This window comes from Oncorhynchus clarkii, chromosome 8 (assembly GCF_045791955.1).
Source record: "Oncorhynchus clarkii lewisi isolate Uvic-CL-2024 chromosome 8, UVic_Ocla_1.0, whole genome shotgun sequence".
NCBI lineage: Eukaryota > Metazoa > Chordata > Actinopteri > Salmoniformes > Salmonidae > Oncorhynchus > Oncorhynchus clarkii.
The window spans coordinates 34,604,723-34,632,473 of NC_092154.1; the positions used below are offsets into that span (position 1 = coordinate 34,604,723).

A 27,751-nucleotide genomic window follows, 5' to 3' on the forward strand; every position below is an offset into this window, starting at 1 on the left:
GGGTGGCGCTGTTGCCACCGAAATGCAATCCGCACACACAAGGTGCGGCATGCATGTGGTTTCAGTGGGTACAATGTCACCGTTCACAATGTTGCAAATCACGCATAGCATGTTGCACACACGATACGGATTTTGTCTAGTTTGCAACACATTTTGCCATTCAGGGAGTTTGATGACTTCATAGCCTATATTCTCCACATTTTTCTCACGTCTTTCCATTTGTATTTTATTCCTTGTAGATGTAGGGCTTCAGTGCGCACACGTGTGAACCTCATTCAAACAAATAATTTTGTCATTTCAAAACTGAAAAGGCAAGCATTTGAGTTCAGTTGGCTGCGCGTCTGTGTTTAATGCGCGCTCTCGCTCTTCGAGGCCATCGGTTGTAAACCTGCTGGGCGAGGAGGAGGGAGAGAGGGAGAGAGGGAGCAGGAGAGGAGTGGGCTATTCACTCATTGTTACGGCCTCGAGGAGCGGCGAAGACCCCAACACGTGAATTAATCTTCCCGACAGAAAGGTAAAATCGTCTAATATTATGATATATTTCTGGCACTCCCCTAGATATTTTCTGTTACAGAATTGCGGACACATGTATTGGCAACACGGCTGGATCGTAGTAACGTTAAATCATCGGGATACGCCTGGAGAGATTCAGTTTAGGTCGACTAGTCACCATACGGTCAGTATCAGTTGAGATGAAGTAGCCCAACCGTCATCTTTTGTTCTGCTTCATAAAATGTTTATTTTTGTCGGATAAAATGTGTTTATCCATCAGGCGCTGTCGGAGGAGTGACCAGCTGCCTTTGACATATATATACTAATATAGTTTCATGTCATCACTGTTGTGTCTATTTACCGGTAGTTTTGTAACATGGTTCTAAGCATGTAATGCGCAACAATCCTGCCGAAGACGCCAGTAAATGCTATTACGCACAGTCATTTGCCTACAGTGCAAGCCACTATCAGTATATTCAATTGTGAAATGTCACATATTGTTTGAAATGTTTCAGGGGTTGTTTTTACGTGTCATATTTGAAAGTGCATGGTCTGTTAGTGGTAATGGATGCTGTGGAAAATAGGTTCTGGGGAATAATTATCTTGCAACAGGGTGTGTGCGTATTTAAAGAGACAATATATAATGCAAATTGCTATAACTTTACTATTATGGTGCCGTTAAGCTACTACAGAAATATAATTGGTGCACTAATTCACTCATTCAATATCCACCCACATACCAGATTATAATCCCCATGAATAGATTATAAAGCATCATTTCTCATAATGTGCCTCTTAAAATATTGTGTTAAGATGCATCATTAATTGTAGTCGCATTTGCAATTGTTTACATTTTGTAAACATTTATTATCTCCCCTCTCTATTCTCCCCCCAGATCCCTTGACATCTACACTTATTGCAGGGATCCACTCTCTGATCCTAATCATTGTTCATATTCTGTGTATAAGCACAGCGACCTGGTGAAAAGTGGTCCAACACCCAACGCCAGGACTCATGCTCAGGTGATGGAGCTCCTATGACTCAAGAGGGAGATGGAAACAGCCAGCCTCAGCCATGGCGTCCATCTTGGATTATACCCACGCACACAGACTGTCACTCTCTGAGACCAGGAACAGGACCAGTCTCTCCCCTGACTGTCAATTACCTGTACCACGCGTGAGCTCTCTCTCTTGCGCCAACCTTTGTGAATGAGGGTGATCATTCGGACTGTCCCTGTGTCCAGCCTGGGTCCCTCCTTACCCCTGTCCCTGCCCCTGCCTGCGGGGACCATGGGGCTCCTGTGGGTGCTGTGTGTGTCCATGCTGATGGCTCCAGCAGTGGTGGTAGAAGCCATCCCCATGGAATCTGCTGCTGGGAGCCACAGCATGTTCACCTGTGAACCTATCACCCTGCGCATGTGTCAGGGCCTGCCCTATAACTCCACCTTCATGCCCAATCTCCTCAACCACTACGACCAGCAGACCGCCGCGCTCGCCATGGAGGTAAACACTGACTCACTGTTTTTCATGTCTTGCTCTCTCTCTCTTGCTCTCTCTCTTTCTCTCATTTCCAGGCTGTATCACATAAGGCCGTGATTGGGAGTCCCATAGGGCGGCGCACAATTGGCCAAGCGTTGTCCAGGTTTGGCCGGGGTAGGCCGTCATTGTAAATACGAATTTGTTCTTAAATGACTTGCCCAATTAAATAAAAGTGAACAAAATATATATAATGTGTCTGGATGAAGAGACACATGCTGCAACTGTACTGTCCTTATCTGTGCCAGACTCTGTGGTCTGTCTGCCCCATAGACATCGTAACAGTAGCAGACAGTGCTACCATGGATAATGGAATAACCGGTAATGTTGATAATATCAAAGTGGTAGCCTACTTTTATTCGGCTCTTCTAGCCCAGGGGACTGAGAATATATTACAAAAACATTATGTGATAAATTAACTTTTAACATTTCTTTTGGGGCCATTTTTAAAACCATCAATTATTAAATGACTCTGTGAAATTAATTGTGTGGTGGTCTAATCTGCTGCAGCAACCTGCTGTTTCTGCTGTGACAGACAAGCCAACAGCAACTAGAGACGATTTCAAAGTCATTTCTGCTTTAAAGACTATAAAAACCCATTTTATGTAACAGGCTTTGCTTCGTGGGCTTAACATTTGGCTAGGATCTAGATCCACTCTGCTGAAGTGAAGTGAATTAACAGTCCTGTTCATGATACGATGTTGGATTCCAGCCGCTGCCGGATTAAGCTGGCTGTACAGTGCATGATTTACCCATGTTTATTGTTCTAATTCCGGTATCTATGGAGCTGTAACACACTCACACATACAGTGCATTCAGAAAGTATTCAGACCCCTTCCCTTGTTCCACATTTTGTTACGTTACAGCCTCATTCTAAAATGGATTTAAAAAAAAAAATCTTCATCAATTTACACACAATACCCCATAATGACAAGGTGAAAACAGATTTTTAGAAATTGTTGCACATTTTTTTTCAAATAAAAAAACAGGAATACCTTATTTACGTAAGTATTCAGACCCTTTGCTATGAGACTCGAAATTGAGCTCAGGTGCATCCTGTTTCCATTGATCATCCTTGAGATGTTTCTACAGCTTGATTGGAGTCCACCTGTGGTAAATTCAATTGATTGGACATTATTTGGAAAGGCACACAGCTGTCTATAGAAGGTCCCACAGTTGACAGTGCATGTCAGAGAAAAACCAGGCCATGAGGTCAAAGAGCTCCGAGACAGGATTTTGCACAGATCTGGAGAAGGGTACAATTTTTTTTTTCAGCATTGAAGGTCCCCAAGAACACAGTGGCCTCCATCATTCTTAAATGGAAGAAGTTTGGAACCACCAAGACTCCTCCTAGAGCTGGCTGCCCGGACAAACTGAGCAATCGGGGGAGACGGGCCTTGGTCAGGGAGGTGACCAAGAACCCGATGGTCACTCTGACAGAGCTCCAGAGATGTGGAGATGGGAGATCCTTCCAGAAGGACAACAATCTCTGCAACACTCCACTAATCAGGCATTTATGGTAGAGTGGCCAGATGGAAGGAAGCCACTCCTCAGTAAAAGGCACATGACACCCCGGTTGGAGTTTGCCAAAAGGCACCTAAAGACTCTCAGACCATGAGAAACATGATTCTCTGGTCTGATGAAACCAAGTTTGAAACCAAGATTGATGGTGCCAGGTACAGTGAAGGCAGCATAATGCTGTGGGGATGTTTTTCAGCGGCATGGACTGGGAGACTAGTCAGGATCGAGGGAAAGATGAATGGAGCAAAGTACTGAGATATCCTTAATGAAAACCTGCTCCAGAGCACTCAGGACCTCAGACTGGGGCGAAGGTTCACCTTCCAACAGGACAACGACCTTAAGCACACAGCCAAGACAACGCAGGAGTGGCTTAGTGACAAGTCTCTGAATGTCCTTGAGTTGCCCAGCCAGAGCCCGGACTTGAACCTAATCGCACATCTCTGGAGAGACCTGAAAATAGCTGTGTCGCGACGCTCCCCATCCAACCTGACAGAACTTGAGAGGATCTACAAAGAAGAATGTGAGAAACTCCTGAAAATCAAATTTTATTTGTCACATGCGCCGAATACAACAGGTACAACCTTACCATGAAATGTGTACGTACTTACAAGCACATAACCAACAATGCAGTTCAAGAAATAGAGTTAAGAAAATATTGTCTAAATAAACAAAAGTCATTTTTAAAATAAAAAGTAAATAGTCCATGTCAACATTTGATAACTTGTTCAGCAGTCTTCTGGCTTGGGGCTAGAAGCTGTTAAGGAGTCTTTTGGACCCAGACTTGGCTCTCCAATACCTCTTGCCGTGCAGTAGCAGAGAAAACAGTCTATGACTTGGGTGACTGGAGTCTTTGACAATTTTTTGGGCCTTCCTCTTACACCGCCTAGTATATAGGTCCTGGATGGCAGGAAGCTTGGCTCCAGTGATGTATCGGGCCGTACACCCTACCCTCTGTAGCACCTTACGGTCGGATGCCGAGCAATTGCCCCATCCCAGGTGGTCATGCAACCGGTCAGGATGCTCTCGATGGTGCAGCTGTAGCATTTTTTTAAGGATCTGTCAACCCATGCCAAATCTTTTCAGTCTCCTGAGGGGGAAAAGGTGTTGTTGATCCCTCTTCACAACTGTCTTGGTGTGTTTGGACCATGATAGTTTGTTGGTGATGTGGACACCAAGGAACTTGAAACTCTCGACCCGCTCCACTACAGCCCCGTCGATGTGAATGGGGGCGTGTTTTTCCCTCCTTTTCCTTTTGTCCCATGATCATCTCCTTTGTCTTGCTCACTACAGGTGTGCCAAGCTTACCCAACAAGACTCGAGGCTGTACATTTGCAGACATTTCTAAAAACCTGTTTTTTGCTTTGTCATTACGGGGTATTGTGTGAAGATTGATGAGCGATTTAAAAAATATATATATAAACATTTTAGAATAAGGCTGTAACGTAACAAAATGTGTAAAATGTGAAGTGGTCTGACTACTTTCCTAATGCCCTGTATGCACACACAGAGCTGGCGGCTATAATGCATGAATGTGTCCTTGCTTTTGACTGTTGAGTGATCCTCTTTACAAGCTTGATTGTTGGCATTTGAACTCAATCAGAGAGCAGCTGCATTGCCTCGTTAGGTGAATCTAGTGGCATGTATATCTATCTATGTAGATTCATCTATCCAGTACTTAGCAGGTTGCTTCCTTGCCTTTCCATCCCCCTCCATCCATCCATCTGATCCATCCACCCAATGCTCCATGCCACCCATCCCCACTCTCCACCACTACCCACCTCTCTCTGCCCTGCTCTGCCCACTCAGAGGGGCAATGGAGGGGATGATACTGAATGCTGAGCCCTGTCCGCCCACTTGTTCCTATTCTACTATTAGGGGACTGAGATGGAGGAGGCAGAGAGGGAGAGAGAGAGAGGAAGAGAGAGTGAGCGAGAGAGCAAGGGATATGTGGGAGTTATGTAAGTAAACTCTGCTCTGAATGTGCCCTGGCCTCGGGAGATAGAGAGAGGCACTACATCCCATCTGCGCTAAGTGAACCCAGCTTATCCTTTTTAAATATCCCATCACATTCCCATGCCATTCCCTGTAGTATTCCCAAAGTATTCCTGAGATCCCGACCTCAGTTGAAGGGGTTTAATCAGTTGCTGTTCATAACCCAAAGCAGTTATTATTATTTGGCTGTAAAATAAATACACAAAAACGACCCTAGATGTGAACCAGTTAGCAGTGTTAGCTTGACTTATTTTTTTAGCCCAGGTTTTTTTTTTACACTTGTTTAGTTTGAATGTGCACTAAACTAAGGCTTTTGGTTAGAGACAACAGTTCAGTTTGATTAGACATGCTTTCACCAGCATGTCTTTGTTAGTCGCATTCAAAAGCTAGTTTGATGTTTGGAAAACACATGAATCCCAATAGATGAGGAAGACTGCGGCTCCAAAACGCCTCTCTATCTCTATGTCCATGTTGTCTCTTCATACTAGCCTTGGCATGGCCGACCGGTCCATGGGAGAATACCAGAGCCTTTAAGAAGAGAAAAAGCCAAATGAGGATTGACAGTTGATTTGAAAGGGAATTAGGTCCACCCAATAGCCATGATAATGATGATGAATGGCTTGTAGCGTGGAGAAATTGTGACTTGGACGAGAACCAATGGCTTCCTTTCATCCCTGTCTGGAGAGAAAAACCTCAGAAGTGGTGTGCCTTTTAAAGATCTTCATGTCTTTTCCTTCTAAGTGAGGTTGGGGCTGGGAAATTTGTAGCATAACTGGCTAGCCCTTGCCTCTAGAGTAAAAAAAAACGCTCAGTATCTACATCCCCCAAACCCCAACCCTCATTTAATCATTCTCCAGTATAGTGTTTTTCAGTTTGGTTTCTGTTTTTTGGCTCTGTGGTAGCTGATCATTTGGTGCACAAATTACACCTCTCAAAATAAGCTCCCAGTCAGTCAGTCGTTGGGGATTGTTGTGGCTGTGACTGACCTCAGTATAACCCCACTGCTGAAGTGGGACAGCAGCCTGAAGACTGGGAATCTGCTATTTCTGTGCCATCTTCTGTGCTTGCTAAGAGAGGGAGCTTCGGTGGTACATCTGTATGGAGTGATATTAGTGCCACCAGAAATTTCATATGAATTTACTCATTTCAGATTCAATTTCTGATGGGACTAGTATCACTCCATAGATCTGACTGGCATGGGTAGAAAGAGAAAGGAGATAGATAGATAGATAGATAGATAGATAGATAGATAGATAGATAGATAGACTATATATACATAAGTATGTGGACACCTCTTCAAATTAGCTGATTCAGCTATTTCAGCCACACCTGTTGTTGACAGGTGTATAAAATCGAGCACACAGCCATCCAATCTCCATAGAGAAACATTGACAGTAGAATGGCCTTACTGGAGAGCTCAGTGTCTTTCAATGTGGCACCGTCATAGGATACCACCTTTCCAATCAGCTCATCAAATGTTTGCCCTGCTAGAGCTGTAAGTGCTGTTATTGTGAAGTGGATACGTCTAGGAGCAACAACGGCTCAGCCATGAAGTGGTAGGCCACACAAGCTCACAGAAAGGGATCACAGAGTGCTGAAGCGCATAGAGCGTAAAAAACGTCTGTTCTCAGTTGCAACACTCACTATCGCGTTCCGAACTGCCTCTGGAAGCAGCGTCAGCCCAAGAACTGTAGGTCGGGGGCTTCATGAAATGGGTTTCCATGGCCAAGCAGCCGCACACAAGCCTAAGGTCAACATTTGCAATGCCAAGCATTGGTTGGAGTGGTGTAAAGCTCGCCGCCATTGGACTCTTGGAGCAGTGGAAATGCATTCTCTGGAGTGATGAATCACGCTTCACCATCTGGCAGTCCGATGGATGAATCTGGGTTGGGCGGATGCCGGGAAAACGCTACCTGCCCCAATGCATAGTGCCAACTGTAAAGTTTGGTGGAGGAGGAATAATGGTCTGGGGCTGTTTTTCAGGGTTCGGTCTAGGCCCCATAGTTCCAGTGAACGGAAATCTAAAAGCTACAGTATACAATGACATTCTAGGCGATTCCGTGTTTCCAACTTTGTGGCAACAGTTTGGGGAAGGCCCTTTCTTGTTTCCGCATGACAATGCCCCCGTGCACAAGCGAGGTCTTGCCTTTTACCAATCGATTATTGAATCTATTGGTACAGTAGGGCTGACTAAATGTAATATTTATGAAACAATAATGAACAAATAATAGTTTAATTATTATAATGAATCATTCCCCCATTGTATGCCTTTTGTCAGTGTTTGACATGTGTATCCTCTACAGATAAGGTTTCTGTTGTATTTAAATCAGAAACTCCATCCGTCCGCTGTAAATTCATATAAAAGGCTGACTGTGGTCTCTGATGACCGTCAGACACACGTGCACAGTATGCAGATAACACATGGCTAGTAGCTAGCGAGGGATGTACGATACATGTTATGGTCTGATAAACCCAGCTCACTCTGACCCAAACCCACAATAGACCTCTGTTTTATTTAATGTCAAACATGCTGTTTATAAGCTCCGGACTGAATGGAATCTCTCTTTCTTTCTCTCTTTCTCTCTCTCTTTCTCTCTCTCTCTCTCTCTCTCTCCCTCTTTGTCTTTGTCTTTCTCTCTCTCTTTCTCAACAACAACTGGTGTGTGTGGTTAATAAACAGTAATGTGAATAACACGGCCGGCTAGCTGAAGAAGGAGGTGGCCCATCCTTCTCTCCCTTTCTCTCCTCTGCCATATCTCAGTCTTTTGTCCTTCGCTCCCTCCCCTTCCCCCATGCGAGGTACACTGCACGGTTGCCTGGGAAACGGGTCCCAATTGTGTCGTTAACAAAGGGGCAAGCTTTCTGTGGCTCTCAGGAGGTGGTCCCCGCTCGCCGCCCTCTGACCCCTGCTGAACACACCACGGCCCCATCCTCAAACTAGTCCCTCCGTCTGTTGGTGCATCAGCCGTTGCCCTGGCAGTCAGGGTAGAAATGCAGAGAATTGAGCAGAGAGGGGGAAAGGAAGGAAGGAGCAGAGAGGGAAAGAAATTGTGAGACTTCTTCCAGATATTTAATAGTAGTATATCACTCAGATCAGTTGTCTGTGTAGATACAGTACATTGTTGATTGATCTGTCATTAATTCTCTTATCAGTGATTTAATTTGAGTCAAAAATAAGGACCGGACCGGTCATGAAATAGATATGACAAATATCACACACACACAATCCTCAAAGTAGCAATTTGTTTTTTCATTTATGTATTTTTGAGGGCAGCCATTTCCAGGTGGCTTCATATAATTTGGCCACTTTTTTGGAGATCCAAAATCTCTTAACTACCCCCATAAATACATAATCACATTACAGCGAGTTGAAATTGCATTATCATACTTATCCTCAGGGCTAGAACAGCATTTGACAGAATTGTATGTATTACACGCTTGAGCCACTTACATAGTAACAGTGGAGTGAGGGGGCTCTGGGGCAAAAGCAGACCAATCTCCGCCGTGCGTACGCACGCACGCACACACACACACCACACACACCCACACCCACACACACCCACACCCACACACACACCCACACCCACACACACCCACACACACACACACACACACACACACACACACACACACACACACACACACACACACACACACACACACACACACACACACACACACACACACACACACAGCCAACCTCTGGCAGACACACAGCAGCTGTTTCTAATGTGACTAAGTTACCATAATCCACTGTTCTGTTCCAGAGCACACAAGACAAGACGTCTTACATTTGTTTGGGCTGCCATGTGGATAAAGATAGACACACACACACACACACACACACACTAGGGTTGAATGGCGGAACCGGTTACTGGGATTTACCGCCAAAAAAACACTCCCTTTTCCCGGGATAAATAACTGCGAGAAACCAGTAAATTATAATCCATTATGTATATGAACAGCATGGCGTGAAATGGAACTGTTAAATGATATGTGAAGTCTAAATCTGTCTTCTCTACGGCCTCTGCATGATGAATCATCAGCGCTCAGGGTGGGGACAGACAGCCCATCTCAGTATGGAGCGCAGCTCACAAGGCATGTAGACCTATCATCTCATCTTGGTAACTTTTATTCTTGTCACAGGTAGGCCTGCATTTGCTGCAGCAGAGTCAGTAATATAAACAGTAAATGTGCGTCTAATTCACCCATCGCCGTCTGGCTTTCGGGGGTCACCTTCTTTTCTAATTGTAAAAATAATTGTTTTTATATTGCAGCTGCAGAGTTTTAACTCGAATACCGTTGCTGTAAATCAGTGTGCACACACTCTCTGACAGTATTTCTCTCTCTCCATCAACTCCATTCAAATTGCATTCAAAATAGATCATCCTGTTCTAGATTGATATATAGCCCTATGTACAGATGTTGTAGCCCACCTCCTTCAGGTAATGCATTCAATGCAGTATTAGTCTTATATTCAGCTAATTAATGATGGGTTCTGCATAGTAAGCTTCTAATTTATAGCCTCTGTCTCTTGCGCAATACGCACGTAATCTGCTGGCCTCTCTCCTTTAAAAAAAAAATGCTCCTTAGCTCTTGGAGTCCGGTGCAAGAAAAGCTAGACCAAATTTTTGTTTGCATTTCTTCTACCAATAGACTATTCGAAGAGGGACGAAAGCGCTTTGTTTGCTGAATGTGAAATACAGCAGCCCAATAGAACTCACCGGTAGTTTGAAAGAAGAGCGAACGCTCGATGGCGGTAGGCTACAGCGGTTATTTATTCAGACCCATAACACTTCAGTCTTCACGAAGAGAAGTGAAAGCCTTCTGCATCTAATTCTAGTCCTATATTATTGAAGGATGTCATTCAATTTCTATAGAGAAGGACAACAAAACGTATTTCATTTCACTTTTGGAAGCGAGGAATGAATAAAGCAACAATAGAGGGAGAAATAGGAGGAAGGCTAATAACATTAGGGGAAATATTATGAAAGGTATATGTGCCAGCCTACTAATTATACAAATAGGCCCTATTATATTTCAAAATTAAGTCAAATTAAGTCAAATTTGCTAGCCTATACTTGTAACATTGTAGGCCGCATGTGCTGCACCAGAATCGCATGTTCTCTCCCTGCTTTATCATGGTTTGAACACGTTATTCCAGTACATATAATACAGTATAATACAACACAGTACAGTAATGCAGTCCACACTGAGAAATATTAGACTAGTGGAGCTAGTTTAATTTATTTCACCAAGAGAACATATCTATGGGCTTTTCTGTTTTTCTGTTGTGCTAAATGTGCAGTAGCCTATATCATATATGTATTGGATAATGGCACATGTGTGCTTTTTTGTGCTAGGGCTCATAAAATATCTTTAAATGTAGGGTTTATAACATGTCTTTAATGTAGGTCTCATGAAATGTATTTCATGTATGGTTCATCAGGCTCAGGTAGCATCAGACTTTAATTTGGTTTTTATCAAAGTTCTACTCAAATCCAGACATAAAGCTATTTATATGAATTATAATGCTTTTGAACGACACTTCCGGTTTTGGCGGGAAATACCGGTCTACCCGGGAGAAACGTGATTCATTCTCGGGATGGAACATCTGTAAAATACCGGGAAAATATTCAACCCTCTAACACGCACACACACGCACACATGCTGTACCATACATTCATCTCGTACTAGAGCACACATCTGCCTTGGAAATGCGGAGGCAGAGAGCAGAAGAAAGGCAAACCCCAGTTGCATATCCACTTGAAGTTAAATCATCCCTGTCCTGTCTGTGTGTGTAATACACCATGTAATGCTCCAGGACAGGGCTCTGATGGGGTAATGCATGTCACCGGACTGGAGGCTGGCGAAGGCTAGGGAAGGGTGCCACCCTGTTTGATTCTATACAGATCAGATCAACGTGGATGTGTTTGCCTGCTTGTTTGATCTCAAAGATTTGATTAGGAAGATGGTGCCAGGTGTGTCATAAGATCTTGGTTTAATGAAAAGGAATGCTCGAGGGTTGGGGTAACAGGCATTTACCGATTGGTTGCTATGAAGGAAGTTCTTCCCCATAGAGATCCTATAATACACTCTATTTCATTCTGTGTTTCTTCCCATCTTACCACCGCCTCAAGAGAGACTGTTTTGGGCCTTGTGTCTGCAGGCGGTCCATTTATTCAGAACTGATTGCTTTGACTGTTTTTGACAGGTGTGGAAGTGAACCAATCTACTAAAATACACATAAACAAGAAAAAAGCCTTGTACAGATGCAGTAGTAAGTCACCAAACACAGTAAAACCTACACAAAATACGGGACGGGTGGCATTTGAGGACGGGTGGCATTTGAGGACGGGTGGCATTTGCTCTGCCGTGCTTTCCTGTACATCTAGAAACTCAAATACTGTATGTGTGAAAATATTTTTTACTGCATTCAATATTTTGTTCAGAGGATGTCAGTCATCTCAGACGTCTGCCTGAGCCCTATGTTCCAACTGTCACTGAACTGTCTAATAAAACCGCACATCAACGTCACCTCCTTTATGTTATGGTCAAATGAAAATCTGAAGGCAGAAATATTGTGTTTGATATGTACAAAGCATTTACAAAAGCTGTCGGGATGTGGATGTGATGTAGGTTCTTTGTGTGGGAATCGGCAAGCCTAACAGCCGTCCTAATCCCTTTAAATACAGGCAGGCGTCTGGGAGACAGCCCAGACTGAACACTGGTGTCAGAAGTGGAATTCTGTCTACATTTCTATGTTAGAATTACGATGAATGAATGGTGTAATATGTAGGCTAAGCTATGGTGATGATGGATGAAAAGGTAGCTGCGCCTCCTATCCTAGTCATAGGAAGTGTGTGTGTGTGTGTGTGTGTGTGTGTGTGTGTGTGTGTGTGTGTGTGTGTGTGTGTGTGTGTGTGTGTGTGTGTGTGTGTGTGTGTGTGTGTGAGGGAGGGAGGGAGGGAGGGAGGGAGGGAGGGAGGGAGGGGGAGGGAGGGAGGGAGGGAGGGAGGGAGGGAGGGGGAGGGAGGGAGGGAGGGAGGGAGGGGGAGGGAGGGAGGGAGGGAGGGAGGGAGGGAGGGAGGGAGGGAGGGAGGGGGAGGGAGGGAGGGAGGGAGGGAGGGGGAGGGAGGGAGGGGGAGGGAGGGAGGGAGGGGGAGGGAGGGAGGGGGAGGGAGGGAGGGAGGGAGGGGGAGGGAGGGAGGGAGGGAGGGAGGGAGGGAGGGAGGGGGAGGGAGGGAGGGAGGGAGGGAGGGAGGGAGGGAGGGAGGGGGAGGGAGGGAGGGAGGGAGGGAGGGAGGGAGGGAGGGAGGGTATGTGGTATTGAATATAATAGTGCTGCTGTGTATTCCTCTGTCTTGGAGACTGAAAATAGGTTAAGTTAACATACAATATGTAACTTTTTGGTTGACCCGACCAAATTCACATAGAAATGTTAGTTATAGATCTTTCATTCATTCTATGTGCGCTATTTCTATACTTCCCATTTTTAAGTTTTGTTTGTGTCTTTAACTTTCAGTTTTGTAATTCAAAAGGCACTCGCACATCTGAGCAATCTTTTTTGCAGGTGCATGGTAACAGTTGAACAAGATGAAGGAAAAAGGAAACCACACACTGCTCTTGATAGTGTCACTGAGCTTTAATAAGCTTATGTATCGGCCTCACGGCCTTCGTCAGAGCTTTTGTGAATTTCTTTAAATTAGCACCCTTATGTAGACCTAGCAGTACATTTGAAGGACCAGTACATTTGAAGGACCTAAAGCATGACATTTCTACCTTCACATTTTGTGGCATAGAGAGAGTTAAGATATCAGACAGGGGAGGTTATATTAATAATACTCTGAGTAAAAGACAATGCTTTTGGATTTTTATCCTCCAGACATTATTTCCTAAAGGTCTTAAAATGATGAAATGCCTATATATGTTATGTTGTGAATTTGAACATGAATTATGTCCCTATTTAAGGTTACTCTGCTGTTTTTCCTACGATGTACCCAATAATTAATGAAAACTTGCTCGGTAGGTCTATGTCCTCATTGTGGTTTTACAGACGTGTTTAATACGTCTTATTTACACACTTTATTTGAATATTTATGAAATGCATATTGTTATAGTTGGTAGCACTTATTTGTTTTTCCTTTGCCTCCGACCACTTCGATGCGTGGAACGGATGTGGGTGGGGCTAGGTCTACATAAGGGTCCTAACTTAAAGAAATTCACAAAAGTTCTGACGAAGGCAGTGTGGCCGATACGTAAGCTTATTAAATATCAGTGACACTATCAAGAGCAGTGTGCGGTTTCCAACCGAGGACAGATGATTTTTATGCGCACTCGATCCCATTCTTGTGTGGCTTACCACTTTGCGGCTGAGCCGTTGTTGCCCCTAGACGTTTCCACTTCACATTAACAGCACTGACAGCTCTAGCAGGGCAGACATTTGATGAACTGACTTGTTGGAAACGTGGCACCCTATGATGGTGCGATGTTGAAAGTCACTGAGATCTTCAGTAAGGCCATTCTACTGCCAATGTTTGTCTATGGAGATTGCATGGCGGTGTGCTCGATTGTATACTCCTGTCAGCAACGGGTGTGGCTGAAATAGCCGAACCCACTAATTTGAAGGGGTTGTTCACATACTTTTGTATATATAGTGTATATTTAATACATATCCACTGAATACAAACCCTGTTCTGTTCCCCTATTACTCCCTATTAATGAAATTCCATTTAGCTCATCTTCACATTTTGGCTGCCTGGGTCCCTGTCTTGTCCCCCTCCCCCACTCCCCCTCTCCCTGTCACAGTCACAAAGGCTGGCCCCAGCAGGAGCAGGATGCGTCTAGCTTGGCCCTGGGTGGGGCTAGGGGCCGGTGGGGACCCTTTCTTCACTCCCCCTGGGGATTTGCATACTAAAGCCATGCCTCACAGCTGCTAGCTAGCTACCGTTCTCTCCCTGAATGCATATTGGCAGAGAGGGAAGTGTGTGTGTGTGTGTGTGTGCGCGCGTGTGTGTGTGTGTGTGTGTAACAGCGTTGCCCTCCCCCAAACACAAAGGACTCTCCAGAGCCCCTGCCTGTGCCGGGTATCTGATGAACGGGGGGGGTGGGTTACCAAGCCTGTCCTACTCCTCCTCTCTCCCTCCCTCCTTCTCCTCCCTCTGTCTTATTGCCAGGTTGGTGGGAGAAAGGGGGAGGAGGATTATGAAGATAGGGGACGGAGTTGTGTTTTTTGAGTCGGCTCCAAACTATGTCAGACAAGATGATACTGTCTGTTTTGTGCTCTCATTTTAGCTTCACATGAATAATGTCCTGCTTTAGAAGACTGTTCTGTTGTCTGTGTGTGTGTGTCTCTTTAATGCTGAGGGGTTGAGTGTTTGACAGGTTCTGTGGTAGATGCACAGTGTGCTTGACATACGGTGTGTGCGAGTGTCTCCGTGTGTATGATTGTATATGACAGAAGACGTATGATGTGTGTGAAACACAGACACACTCCATAACCCCCCGCCCTCTCATACTCCGCTGTTGACTATACACCTCCTGACAGTCTTGTGTTTTCCTCTCCCCTCCGCAGCCCTTCCACCCCATGGTGAACCTGCAGTGTTCGTCAGAACTCAGGATGTTCCTGTGTGCCCTCTACACTCCAGTGTGTACAGAGTACGGACGCATGACACTGCCCTGCCGACGGCTGTGCCTGAGAGCCAAGGGAGACTGTTACAAACTCATGGACATGTTCGGCGTCACCTGGCCAGAAGAGATGGATTGTAACAGGTTAGTAGTCTACTGTACTGTCGGGTACACTTTTACACACATGGGGCACATATGTCTTTGTTGGTAATCATTCATTTTACCTTGAATTTATCAGGAAATACCTGGTCATTCTGTACCATAGCATCAATAAGAATGGCAAAATGGTAATTGCACAATGGTAACACGTGATTTCCTAGCAAATACAAGGTCAAAACTGTGGAAACAGTGTTGTAAAATACTACCTTTGTGTCTTTCTGTAGTTTAAATATAATGTGTCTAACATAAGCTGTTTCCTCTCCGTCCCCCAGGTTCCCAGACTGTGACGAGCCATACCCCCGTCCTGTAGATCTGCTGTCCAGGTCAGACTCCACAGAGTCGCCCATCTCCGTCCAGCGCGACTATGGCTTCTGGTGCCCCCGCGAGCTCAAGATCGACCCCGACCTGGGCTACACCTTCCTGGGTGTGAGGGACTGCTCGCCCCCCTGCCCCAACATGTACTTCCAGCGGGACGAGCTGGTCTTCGCCCGCTACTTCATCGGCGTGGTGTCCATCGTCTGTCTCTCGGCAACCCTCTTCACCTTCCTCACCTTCCTCATCGACGTGTCCAGGTTCCGCTACCCGGAGCGGCCGATCATCTTCTACGCCGTGTGTTACATGATGGTGTCCCTGGTCTTCTTCCTGGGCTTCCTGTTGGAGGACCGGGTGGCGTGCAACGCGGCGAGCCCCGGGCGCTTCCGGGCGTCCACCGTCACCCAGGGCTCCCATAACAAGGTGACCCATCGGCCGCGCAGTGAACTGATTGTTTAATTAACTAATTGATTGTTTGATTTACCATTTTCTCTGTGACATTCAGGGCTATTATATCATAGTTTTTTTGTTGGTACGATATTTTCAATGTTCTTGGATTTTCAATGTCTTCAGTCTTTTTTTAAACCTTGTTCTCTTCTCCTTCTCCCCTCCTCCCCTCCAGGTATGCACTCTGCTGTTCATGGTGCTCTACTTCTTCACCATGGCTGGCAGTGTGTGGTGGGTCATCCTCACCATCACCTGGTTCCTGGCTGCCGTGCCTAAGTGGGGCAGCGAGGCCATCGAGAAGAAGGCCTTGCTCTTCCATGCCTGTGCCTGGGGCCTGCCCGGCTGTCTGACTGTCACTCTGCTGGCCATGAACAAGATCGAAGGGGATAGTGTCAGCGGGGTGTGTTTTGTGGGGCTGTATGACCGCACAGCGCTGAGATGGTTCCTGCTGGTACCGCTGGGCCTGGATGTACTGGTGAGAGGGCTGGAATGAGTCACAGTGGGATAAGGCGTGTGTAACAAATGGCAGCCTATTCCCTATATAGGGAATAGGGTGGCATTTGGGATGCACCCTAGGTGATTCAGCAAAGTCTTTGTAGGATGTCCTTTGTGGGTATGTGTGCTCAAAGTTTACGTGTGCACATGCACAAAGTTCAGTAAACGTGTTGACACAGTGCCTTCTCCTTCGATTATACCACGGTCATACACATCTCAAAAGTCATAAGAAAGTGGATCTGAATGGAACTGAAGGAATTTATTGAAATTGTTACCTACCCAACCAATATACCGTGTTCATTTCCTGGTCTTCTTATGTCATCATCTTTTGTCTAATCCTTCCATATCAACTCTGTCTGATTCTAGGTGGGGGTGGCGTTGCTGCTAGCGGGCATCCTGGCGTTGAACCGCGTCCGTATGGAGATCCCTCTGGAGAAGGAGAACCAAGACAAGCTGGTGAAGTTTATGATCCGCATCGGGGTGTTCTCTGTGCTCTACCTGGTCCCTCTGCTGACGGTCATAGCCTGCTACCTGTATGAGAACAGCTATAGGACTGTCTGGGAGACTACCTGGGTACAGGAACGCTGCAGAGAGTACCACATCCCCTGTCCATACCAGGTGAGATCCATACTCTAACCAGTACACCACATCCCCTGTCCATACCAGGTGAGATCCATACTCTAACCAGTACACCACATCCCCTGTCCATACCAGGTGAGATCCATACTCTAACCAGTACACCACACCCCCTGTCCATACCAGGTGAGATCCATACTCTAACCAGTACACCATATACCCTGTCCATACCAGGTGAGATCCATACTCTAACCAGTACACCACATCCCGTGTCCATACCAGATGAGATCCATACTCTAACCAGTACACCACATCCCCTGTCCATACCAGGTGAGATCCATACTCTAACCAGTACATAACATCCCCTGTCCATACCAGGTGAGATCCATACTCTAACCAGTACACCACATCCCCTGTCCATACCAGGTGAGATCCATACTCTAACCAGTACACCACATCCCCTGTCCATACCAGGTGAGATCCATACTCTAACCAGTACACCACATCCCCTGTCCATACCAGGTGAGATTAGGGCTGCTGCAGTGACCGTATTACCGCCACGCTGGCAGTCATGAGTCATGACCGCAGTAGAATACCATGTGACTGTTGAATCACGGTATTCTCCTCTTATGCACTCAGGACATGCATTGGTAGTACCCTAATGACCATTAGATCACTAATGGCCAGGTACTCAAGGCTCTATTGTCCCTCCATCTTGGCATTCTCTCATTCAGCTTCATGAGGTAGTCACCTGGAATTTCAATGAACAGGTGTGCCTTGATAAAAGTTCATTTGTGGAATTTCTTTCCTTCTTAATGTGTTTGAGCCAATCAAGTTGTGTTGTGAGAAGGTAGGGGTGAAGATAACCTTATTTGGTAAAAGACCAAGTCCATTTTATGGCAAGAACAGCTCAAATAAGCAAAGAGAAACGACAGTCCATCATTACTTTAACATGATGGTCAGTCAATCTGGAAAATTTCAAGAACTTTGAAAGTTTCTTCAAGCGCATTCGCTAAAAACCATCAAGCGATGAAACTGGCTCTCACGAGGACCGCCACAGGAATGGAAGACTGAGAGTTACCTCTGCTGCAGAGGATAAATTCATTAGTTACCAGCCTCAGATTGCAGGTCAAATAAATGCTTCACAAGTAACAGACACATCTCAACATCAACTGCTCAGAGGAGACTGCGTGAATCAGGCCTGCATGGTTGAATTGCTGCAAAGAAACCACTACTAAAGAACACCAATAAGAACAAGAGACTTGCTTGGGCCAAGAAACATGAGCAATGGACATTAGATTGGTGGAAAGCTGTCCTTTGGTCTGATGGGTCCTTAATTTGAGATTTTTGTGTCTTTGAGGAATGCTTTTCCAACTGTCTTGAAGGAGTTCCCACATATGCTGAGCACTTTCTGGCTGCTTCTCCTTCACTCTACGGTCCAACTCATCCCTGATGGTAGAGTGGCCAGACGGAAGCCACTCCTCAGTAAAAGGCGTATGACAGCCCGCTTGGAGTTTGACAAAAGGCACCTAAAGACTCTCAGACCATGAGAAACAAGATTCTCTGGTCTGATGAAACCAAGATTGAACACTTTGGCCTGAATGCCAAGCGTCACGTCTGGAGGAAACCTGGCACTATCCCTATGGTGAAGCATGGCGGTGGCAGCATCATGCTGTGGGGATGTTTTTCAGCGGCAGGGACTGTGAGACTAGTCGGGATTGAGGCAAAGATGAACAGAGCAAAGTACAGAGAGATCCTTGATGAAAACGTGCTTCAGAGCGCTCAGGACCTCCGACTGGGGTGAAGGTTCACCTTCCAACAGGGCAACAACCCTAAGCACACAGCCAAGACAACACTGTCCTTGAGTGGCCCAGCCAGAGCCAGGACTTGAACCAGATCTAACATCTCTGGAGAGACCTGAAAATAGCTGTGCAGCAATCCTCCACATCCAACCTGACAGAGCTTGAGAAGATCTGCAGAGAAAAATGTGAGAAACTCCCCAAATACAGGTGTGCCAAACTTGTAGGGTCATACGCAAGAAGACTCAAGGCTGTAATCGCTGCCAAAGGTGCTTCAAGAAAGTACTGAGTAAAGGGTCTGAATACTTATGTAAATGTGATATTTCAGATATGAAAAAAACAACATTTTCAAACAATTCTAAAAAACATTTTTTTCTTTGTCATTGTGGGGCATTGTGTGTAGTTTGGTGAGGGAAATAAACAATTACATATATTTATAGAATAAGGCTGTAATGTAACAACATTTGGAAATAGTCTAGGGGTCTGAATTCTTTCGAATGCACAGTATTCGTTTATGCATGCTTATGAGGCCAAGCCCGATAAAATACCTTGAATCAAAATGATGCTCGTGCTGTTATACAATACACAGCCTACCACATACTACGCATGGCAGAAAAACATAAAACAAAAGCTGATTTAAGATGTCTTTGGTACATAATTGGTCTAGTTTATACTCCAAAATTAAACGCATTTGAGTAATCGTGTGGACTTTATTATGTTGCATACTGGATGGACTGGATTACCTTATGCTACGCTCCAAAATGTCTATCCACGAGTCTGGGAGAGAATGTATAGCCCTAGGAGATTCTGTTGGTTCATTGATTGTGCAGGGCGGCTTACAATTATAGAGAATTTGTATATGATTTTGAATAGCCTAATAATGGGGATTTGGTTATATTTTCATAATTAATAGGCTTACATTACCTTTAGCTACAGAAAATCTCACCACTCTCCATTTCCTTTTTCTCGTCTCTCTCTCCTTAATTTTTTTCTCCCGTGCGCAGACAGTTTGTCAATAGTTTAGTGAAATATGTTTAGTTTCGAAAACATGTTACTATCGATGTTCCCGTACAGATTTAAGTTTGTTTCCGAAATTAAGCGCTGGGTATCTGCAGGAACAGGGTTGGAGAACCCATGGCATACATAGTATGCTCTCGCACAGCGAGAGCATGCTCCTCAAACAGTGGTTGACGTGTGTAGTGAAATAAATGGTATTATATGTATTTCTCAGCTGTTCATATTAAGCATAGCTCCAATATAAAACAGAAGTAGCCTATCCGGCAACATTGGAAAAACCCGCAGGAAAGCGCGCAGCCTCCATTCGCTATTCGAGTGCATAGCCTACGGAATATGTCTTTTTTCCACTGCCCCTGTTCCTGCCCATTTGATAATGGGCCATTCTAAATGGAAACTCATTTGACATATTAGTAAAGACAAGATTAAATTGAGAATAGTCTGATGGGTGAAAATATGATCACGTGATGAGAGAACAGCTGTGTAGCCTGAGGCGAAGACAGAGCGCAAGCTTCTTCTTTTTTTTGCATATAGTCGCATCGTGCAACCCATATATGTTTTGATTTCTGAGAAATTATATGTTTTGTGTCATTCACAACTAAAGTTGCTAAGTAATTCCAATATATAGCGTAGCCTATAGGACCTGTTTCAAATGATCACTTTTACGCTCAACATAGCCACTTCATAAAGCACTCCATTCTATATTACTCAGCTAAGGTAAATTCTATCCTTCTTACAATAACATTATATTATATCAAATAATGTTATGGGACTTATAAGCATATATTGTCAGCAAAATGAACAAGCCTGCAGCTTATGGCATAGAGCATAGCCAGATAAAATACAGTAGGCCAACTCATTTTCTTTTGCATGACAATAATCGGCTGACATAACTTCATGACCACCACAGCACAAGGTGAGATCCATACTCTAACCAATACACCATATCCCCTGTCTTACCAGGTATACCATGTACCCCCTTTCTTAAGCACCACACTACATTACATATACTCTAACTACTACACCATACACCTGTCCATAGGATGTAATATCAGATTATACAGCTACTGTAACCATTTCTAGAAACTACAATCAACTACACTCAAATATTATTATAACCCCTACAGTACATCAGTCATTCTCAACCAGGGGGCCTTGGACCCCTGAGGGACCTCTGTGAGCTTTCATGGGGTCCCAAGAAAAAAGATGGAATTGAATTCTGGTGCCAAGTTCAATAAGGGAAAGAAAAACAACAGAGTAAGAAAAATGTATTTCAGTCTCACACTGTAGTTGTATTCCCAACACACCTAGCTCCAGTGTTCCAGTGCAAACACAGACCGGGGAGAGATCTCAGGTTGGTTCTATTTAATAGATGAAGCACTTCAGAGAAGCTCCTCTCTGCCTGGAGCGGTGGAACAACATCCCCACTCATCTGGAGAAGCAGTTAATCATTCAAACACTTCATCCTTGCTGCTGTAAATTGGTAGCATTTGTGTGTGTGTGTGTGTGTGTATGTGTGTGTGTGTGTGTGTGTGTGTGTGTGTGTGTGTGTGTGTGTGTGTGTGTGTGTGTGTGTGTGTGTGTGTGTGTGTGTGTTTGTTTGTGTGTGTGTGTATATATACAGTATATGCTTGTTTTTGTGTGTGTGTATGTATGTTTGAGTGTGTGTGTGTGCTGTGCTTCTTTTTCTGTCCTCCTTAAAAAGGTTTTGTGTTACTAGTTACTTTGGTGGCACAGATAGCAGAGTTTGGATGGGTAGAGAAGTGAAAAGAGTGAATTGCTTCTCTACTTGTTTGTTTGTAGCAAGTGTCTATATGTCAATGTTTTTCAGTTCCATTGCCACGTTTGGATGTGTGATGGTGTGTAATCTCTTGCCTTTTAGTTAGTTCTAAAGGAAGGCTGGTTGGCACACAGTAGAGCATTTGTGTGCATGTGTGTCTGTCCGTGTCCGTCTCCATGTGTTTCCATGTGTGTGTCTCCGTGTGTATGTGTGTGTGTGTATAAATGTGTGTACCCCCAACAAAGATAGCTTATGACGGCATTAGAGGCCTGTTACGGTGAGGGGATGGGGGAAACAGAGGGGGAAGGCCGGGGGGAGGCAAAGAGAGTTGTTTGGGGCCTTAATCTGTCATGCAAGCGTTACTGCGTAAGAGAGCAGTGAGTTCATTTCTCCCAGAGGTTCTGTTTCTGGGGGAAAGATGGATCAGAGAGAAGGGCGACGCTATGGTAATGCAGTTGTAAAGAAAGTAAAGCTACTGTATGGACCAAACTACACAGGCAAAATGTAATAGTGAGGATTGTCTGTGGTTTGGTAACGGCTAGTAAGGGAAGGGTACTAGTGAGGGTAATGGAACGAGTGAAAGTCTTTTGTTTTTTATATAGAAAGACTGAGAATGGGCGGCCAGGTCTCTGTAGTTCCGCTGACTGCCCTTCATAACTTTGTGATGTGTGGAGGACGTGCGTGGGAGGATTCTGCTTCCCCAGAGCACACAAACATACAGTAACACAGTAGCTAACATGTAAACAGACAATCTCCTGAGCCCATATATACTATAAAGCTATGGTTCAGCAGAGATCTATATACACAATATATGCAAAAGTATGTGGACACCCCTTCAAATTTGTGGATTCGGCTATTTGAGCCACACTTGTTGCTGACAGTTGTATAAAATCAAGCACACCTCCATGCAATCTCCATAGACAAACATTGGCAGTAGAAAGGCCTTACTGAAGACCTCAGTGTCTTTCAACGTCCACCATCATAGGATGCTACCTTTCCAACAAGTCAGTTTGTCAAAATTCTGCCCTGCTAGAGATGCCCCGGTCAACTGTAAGTGCTGTTATTGTGAAGTAGAAACATCTAGGAGCAACAACGGCTCAGCCGCGAAGTGGTAGGCCACACAAGCTCACAGAATGGGACCGCTGAAGCGGGTAGCTCGTAAAGAATTGTCTGTAGTCGGTCGCAACACTCACTCCCGAGTTCGAAACTGCCTCTGGAAGCATTGTCGGCACAAGACCTGTTCATCGGGAGCTTCATGAAATGGGTTTCCATGGCCGAGCAGCTGCACACAACCCTAAGATCACCATGTGCAATGTCAAGCGTCTGCTAGAGTGGTGTAAAGCTCGCCGCCATTGGACTCTTGGAGAAGTGGAAACGCGTTCTCTGGAGTGATGAATCACGCTTCACCATTTGGCAGTCCGACAGACTAATCTAGGTTTGGCGGATGCCCCAATGCATAGCGCCTTCCAGTGAAGGGAAACCTTAACGTTACAGCATACACTGACATTCTAGAGGATTCTGTGCTTCCAACTTTGTGGCAACAGTTTGGGGAAGGGCCTTTCCTGTTTCAGCTTGACAATGCCCCCGTGCACAAAGCGAGGTCCATATAGAAATGGTTTGTCGAGATCGGTTTGGAAGAACTTGACTGGCCTGCACAAAGCTGTGTGTGTGTGTGTGTGTGTGTGTGTGTGTGTGTGTGTGTGTGTGTGTGTGTGTGTGTGTGTGTGTGTGTGTGTGTGTGTGTGTGTGTGTGTGTGTGTGTGTGTGTGTGTGTGTGTGTGTGTGTGTCACAGAGAGAGAGAGAGAGAGGTCCTGTGTGGCTTAGTTGGTAGAGCACGATGCTTGCAACACTACAATTGTGAGTTTGATTCCCGCAGGGAATACGAAAATCTTAGTCACTTTGGATTAAATGTCATAGAGAAAATGAATCAGCTGTGAAAACCAACCAGTGCTACTATGGGTCAGGCCCATAGAAATATTATCACTAGATGTGTCCACCCATTACAGACCCATTGACTTGGATGGCCATTCTATTTCAACGAGTCAGTCCTGCTGCATCCACCCTGTGCTTTTCTACTACTTCCCCTCTGATTGGCCAGAACCGTATGAGATGCCAATCTAGAGGAGTTTAGAAGATAAGACATGTTAACTGAAAGGACGTATGGCTGCAGTGATTCAGTCTCTCTCCTCTTATCTCATTCTGTTGTAATGAGGTTCTCTGAGCTCCAGGCTGCTCTGCCTGCCTGCTCCACTCATAACGAGGTCATCAGGACTGCTGTGTATGTGCGTGTGTGTGTGTTGGGGAAAAAAACAAGGGATTTATGTGAGTATGTTTCTTAGGGGGAGAGATAGATATGCACATACTGTACATCAGTGGAGGCTGCTGAAGGGAGGACGGCTCATAATAATGTCTGGGACGGAGTCAATGGACCACATGGAAACCACGTGCTTGATACCAGTCTATTCACTCCATTCCAGACATTATTATGAGCCGTCCTCCCTTCAGCAGCCTCCACTGACATACATCATACATCTGTGTGTTTACTAAGGCTGCTATGGTGTTACAGCAGTGATGTAGTGTATTTGCAGGTATGGGTGAGAAGATGAGTGCTGTGTTGTTTTGTGTGCTGCTGTACTGTACCCTTCTGCAGTAGAGACCTGTGTGAGGGTACAGTGTAGCCTGAGGGTACAGGTGCACTATCTACGGGGGGGGCACAGAAGAGAGAGGGGGGTGGAGGGAAAGAGATCAAATTAGAGGGGGGAGGTATAGAGAGAGGGAACGATTGGGGATGGATGGGAATGGAAGTAGAGAAAATGAGAGCAGGGGTGGAGGGAGGGAATGAGAGGTAGAGAGAGGGAGAATAAGACAAAGGGAGGGGGAAGGAGAGAGTCATGCCATTGTGTCGGCTGCTGATTTGTTTATGCCTGTAGCGGTAAGCTGCCGAGTCTGTTAGAAAATACATGCATGTGGGAAAACACACACGACTCAGGAGTGCAGTGCCTCACTGCCTTGCAGACAACCTACCGTAGTAGTGTCATACTTACTGAGAACTACATTCTCACCCACGCAGCCTAGCAGACATACATGTACAATCAAACGTACTCACAGACACACACTGTTTCCCTGCAGTACAGATTGCTAGTAGAGTACTCCCTTATGGCAGACCCACTCACACCTCTCTCCTCTCCATGGGTGACCTAGGTCGAGCAGACCAGCAGACCAAACCTGTCCCTGTTCATCATAAAGTACCTGATGATGTTGGTAGTAGGGATCCCTTCAGTGTTCTGGGTGGGCAGCAAGAAGACCTGCTTCGAATGGGCCAGCTTCTTCCACGGACATAGACGCAAAGAGTAAGTCTCTAAAACACGCTTTCTCTCCCTAACATCAATGTATTTCTCATGAAGAGCAATGTTGTTTTTTTTTTAATGAATTGCACGATTAGTGCACATTTGAATTCAATCAAATAAATATGCTATTGTATATGATATGGAATGCAGGCAATGCAGTGCATCTTAATGTATTATACCTGCTGCCTTTAAGTAAAGTGGTACCAAGATTTTAAATTCAACAGTGCTGTATAGTAGTGTTAGTGAAAGGCCCACTCTCTGCGTTCACCCCCCCCCCCTGTTATCAGAGCATTAACCCCCTCTCCCATTCCCTGTTCCACACACTCCTCCTTCCTCATCTACCTTTCCACCTTCCCTCTCTCTCTCCCGTTCCTCCTCCGCCTCTCCCTCCCCTCCATCCCGCCCTACCCCTTCTCCTCGTCCCCCTCTTCCTCTCCCTTTTCCAGTAGCGTGGTCAACGAGAGCAGACAGGTACTCCAGGAGCCAGATTTTGCTCAGCTGCTCCTGCGGGACCCCAACACCCCCATCGCGAGGAAGTCCAGGGGAACATCCACGCAGGGCACCTCCACCCACGCTTCCTCCACCCACCTGGCCATGCTGGACGAGCCCCCCAGTGGGAGCACCAGCCGGGCAAGTAGTGTCCGCAGCGCCCGCAGCAAGATGAGCAGCTTCCATGGAAGTCTGCATCGATCCAGAGACAGCAGGTAGGGATGGACGGGGAGGGTGGGGTGGGAACCGCGGGGGTGTCAGATTGATTTAATAGATTTGGGGATTGAAAAAAAGCCAGATGTGGAAAACAAGTATGGATGAATAGAGGCGGAAATGTGTAGATCTGAAAGGGTTTGGAGAGTGTTAAAAACATGGAGTATTTGTCATGTTATTTACAGTCCCAGATGCCTGACCAACCATCTCTCTCCTCTCCTCTCTGTCAGGTACACAGCATGTAGTTTCCGCGGCGTTGACGATCGCCTCCCCTATGGCAGCATGCCCCGCCTCAACGACCAATCAGGGTCCAGACACTGCAGCACCAACAGGCTAGACAGCCTATCAAAGCATGGCTCCACCCAGCGTCTGGATAGCCAATCACGGCACAGCAGCATCAGGGACCTTAGCAACGTCACCCAGGCCATTCAGAGCGCCCCCGGCAATGGAATCCACAGGGTCCTTGAAGAGGATGGAGCCACGGCCTGAACTGAGACATCTAAACGGCCTGGCGGCAAAACAAACCTCAGCCTCTACCCTAAAACCCATGCCAACCTTTTAGCTAAACAAGAAGTGTCTAGGACATGTGTCAAACTCATTCCACAGAGGGCCAAGTGTTTGCAGGGTTTTGACTCCGCCCTTGTACTTCGTTGATGAACTAAGACCTGGTGGTCTTAATGGAAATGGAAAAACAAAAAAATCTGTAGATTCTCGGCCATCCGTGGAATGAGTTTGATACCCCTGGTCTAGGGGGTAGAGGTTGATTTTGGACTGGACATACTGCAGTCCTCTATGGCTACATTTACACAGGCAGCCCAATTCTGATCTTTTGCCCAATTACTGGTCTTTAGACCAATCAAATCAGATAATTTGCCAGTAATTGATAAAAAAATAAAAATAGAATTGGGCTGCCTGTGTAAACTCAGCCAAAGTATGGCAGTTTGAAAATAAGGAGATTGTGGACAGTTTGACAATGTGTCTCAACATGTCTCCTCTCGTTAAACAGCACTGATAAATGAAGATAGCAGACGACTTGGATTCAGAGGACAGTGTAACTTGGACTTGCAGGAGTGAGAGCTGAACCAATAAGAAGAAGAAATCATACTCTTGGGCACAGACTGCTGATCGCCGATGCTTTTTGTTCAATGTTCTGGAGTCAGCTCTTAGTGAAGGACACTCTACCCTTTAAGTGTAGGACAGCTCTGGGATCAGTTTCAGGCTATTCATCCATACCTGACATTACAGAGCTTCTTATCTAATTGGCACATTCCACTACTCAGGGGGGTGAAAACGGTTCAATCTAAAGGATTCTACATTATGCGTGACACAAGCACATGTTGCCAAGCACTCGTCCATGAAGGCCAAGCCTTTATTCCTGCTGACCACATTGTTTACCTGCACGAGGAGTACGGTAGACGCGTCTCCACAACCACTGTTATACTACACTACTATACATCGAGGTACTTTTATACGTAAATTGGTTTCATTGCACTTCTGATGGAGGCAGCTGAAGGTACTGTATGTGAGGAGTAGGGCCTGAAGTGTTTCCTGACTGTGACCTGCCCAGGGAAAACTCTGGGTCCTAGTGATAATGTGAAGGCGATCGTGGACAGTGTCCTGTCCTGTTGTCAATCAATTGGAAACAATTGCATTGATGAATCAGCCATTGTGAAGTGAAGGGCTGTATTGTAGTACAGGATAAAAGCGGAATTCCAAACTCCAGCCTTATAGGTAGAATATGAGTGTTCTCCCCCCCCCAGTTAGAACTAGAATCAGTAGTAGTATTACGAAGTGCATACTTACTTGTATAGATAATTGTTAGCCATAACTTCTAGTAGTGGCATGTGCATAGGTGTAAATAGATTTTTGGGGGGTGGAGGGGGGTGTCTTTTGTTGAATTTGTAATAAATCTTCTGAAAATACATCTGGGAAATGTGTAAGTGGATCTGTGC

General features: G+C 45.4%; 1 protein-coding gene across 2 annotated transcripts; it reads left to right on the forward strand.

Annotated features, from left to right (window-relative positions):
* The first annotated feature begins 429 nt into the window (after window positions 1–429).
* On the forward strand, window positions 430–27,741 carry LOC139415320 (frizzled class receptor 3a). 2 transcript variants are annotated; one of them, XM_071163377.1, is made up of 9 exons: window positions 430–514; window positions 1,461–1,994; window positions 15,115–15,311; window positions 15,599–16,061; window positions 16,261–16,560; window positions 16,947–17,198; window positions 24,952–25,100; window positions 25,544–25,801; window positions 26,030–27,741. In XM_071163377.1, the coding sequence occupies exons 2-9, from the start codon at window positions 1,701–1,703 to the stop codon at window positions 26,286–26,288; spliced, it is 2,172 nt and encodes a 723-aa protein (XP_071019478.1). In that variant the 5' UTR covers window positions 430–514; window positions 1,461–1,700; the 3' UTR covers window positions 26,289–27,741. The 2 variants fall into 2 exon arrangements, with proteins under 2 accessions (XP_071019478.1, XP_071019477.1); XM_071163376.1 differs by having other exon boundaries at window positions 434–514; window positions 1,388–1,994.
* The last annotated feature ends 10 nt before the right edge of the window (window positions 27,742–27,751 follow it).

Coding starts and splice junctions, on each gene's coding strand:
- LOC139415320 (XM_071163377.1), top strand. CDS start 1,701: ATGAGGGTGATCATTCGGACTGTCCCTGTGTCCAGCCTGGGTCCCTCC. Junction 16,062..16,260: donor CCCAGGGCTCCCATAACAAG/GTGACCCATCGG, acceptor CCTCCCCTCCAG/GTATGCACTCTGCTGTTCAT. Junction 16,561..16,946: donor CGCTGGGCCTGGATGTACTG/GTGAGAGGGCTG, acceptor GTCTGATTCTAG/GTGGGGGTGGCGTTGCTGCT.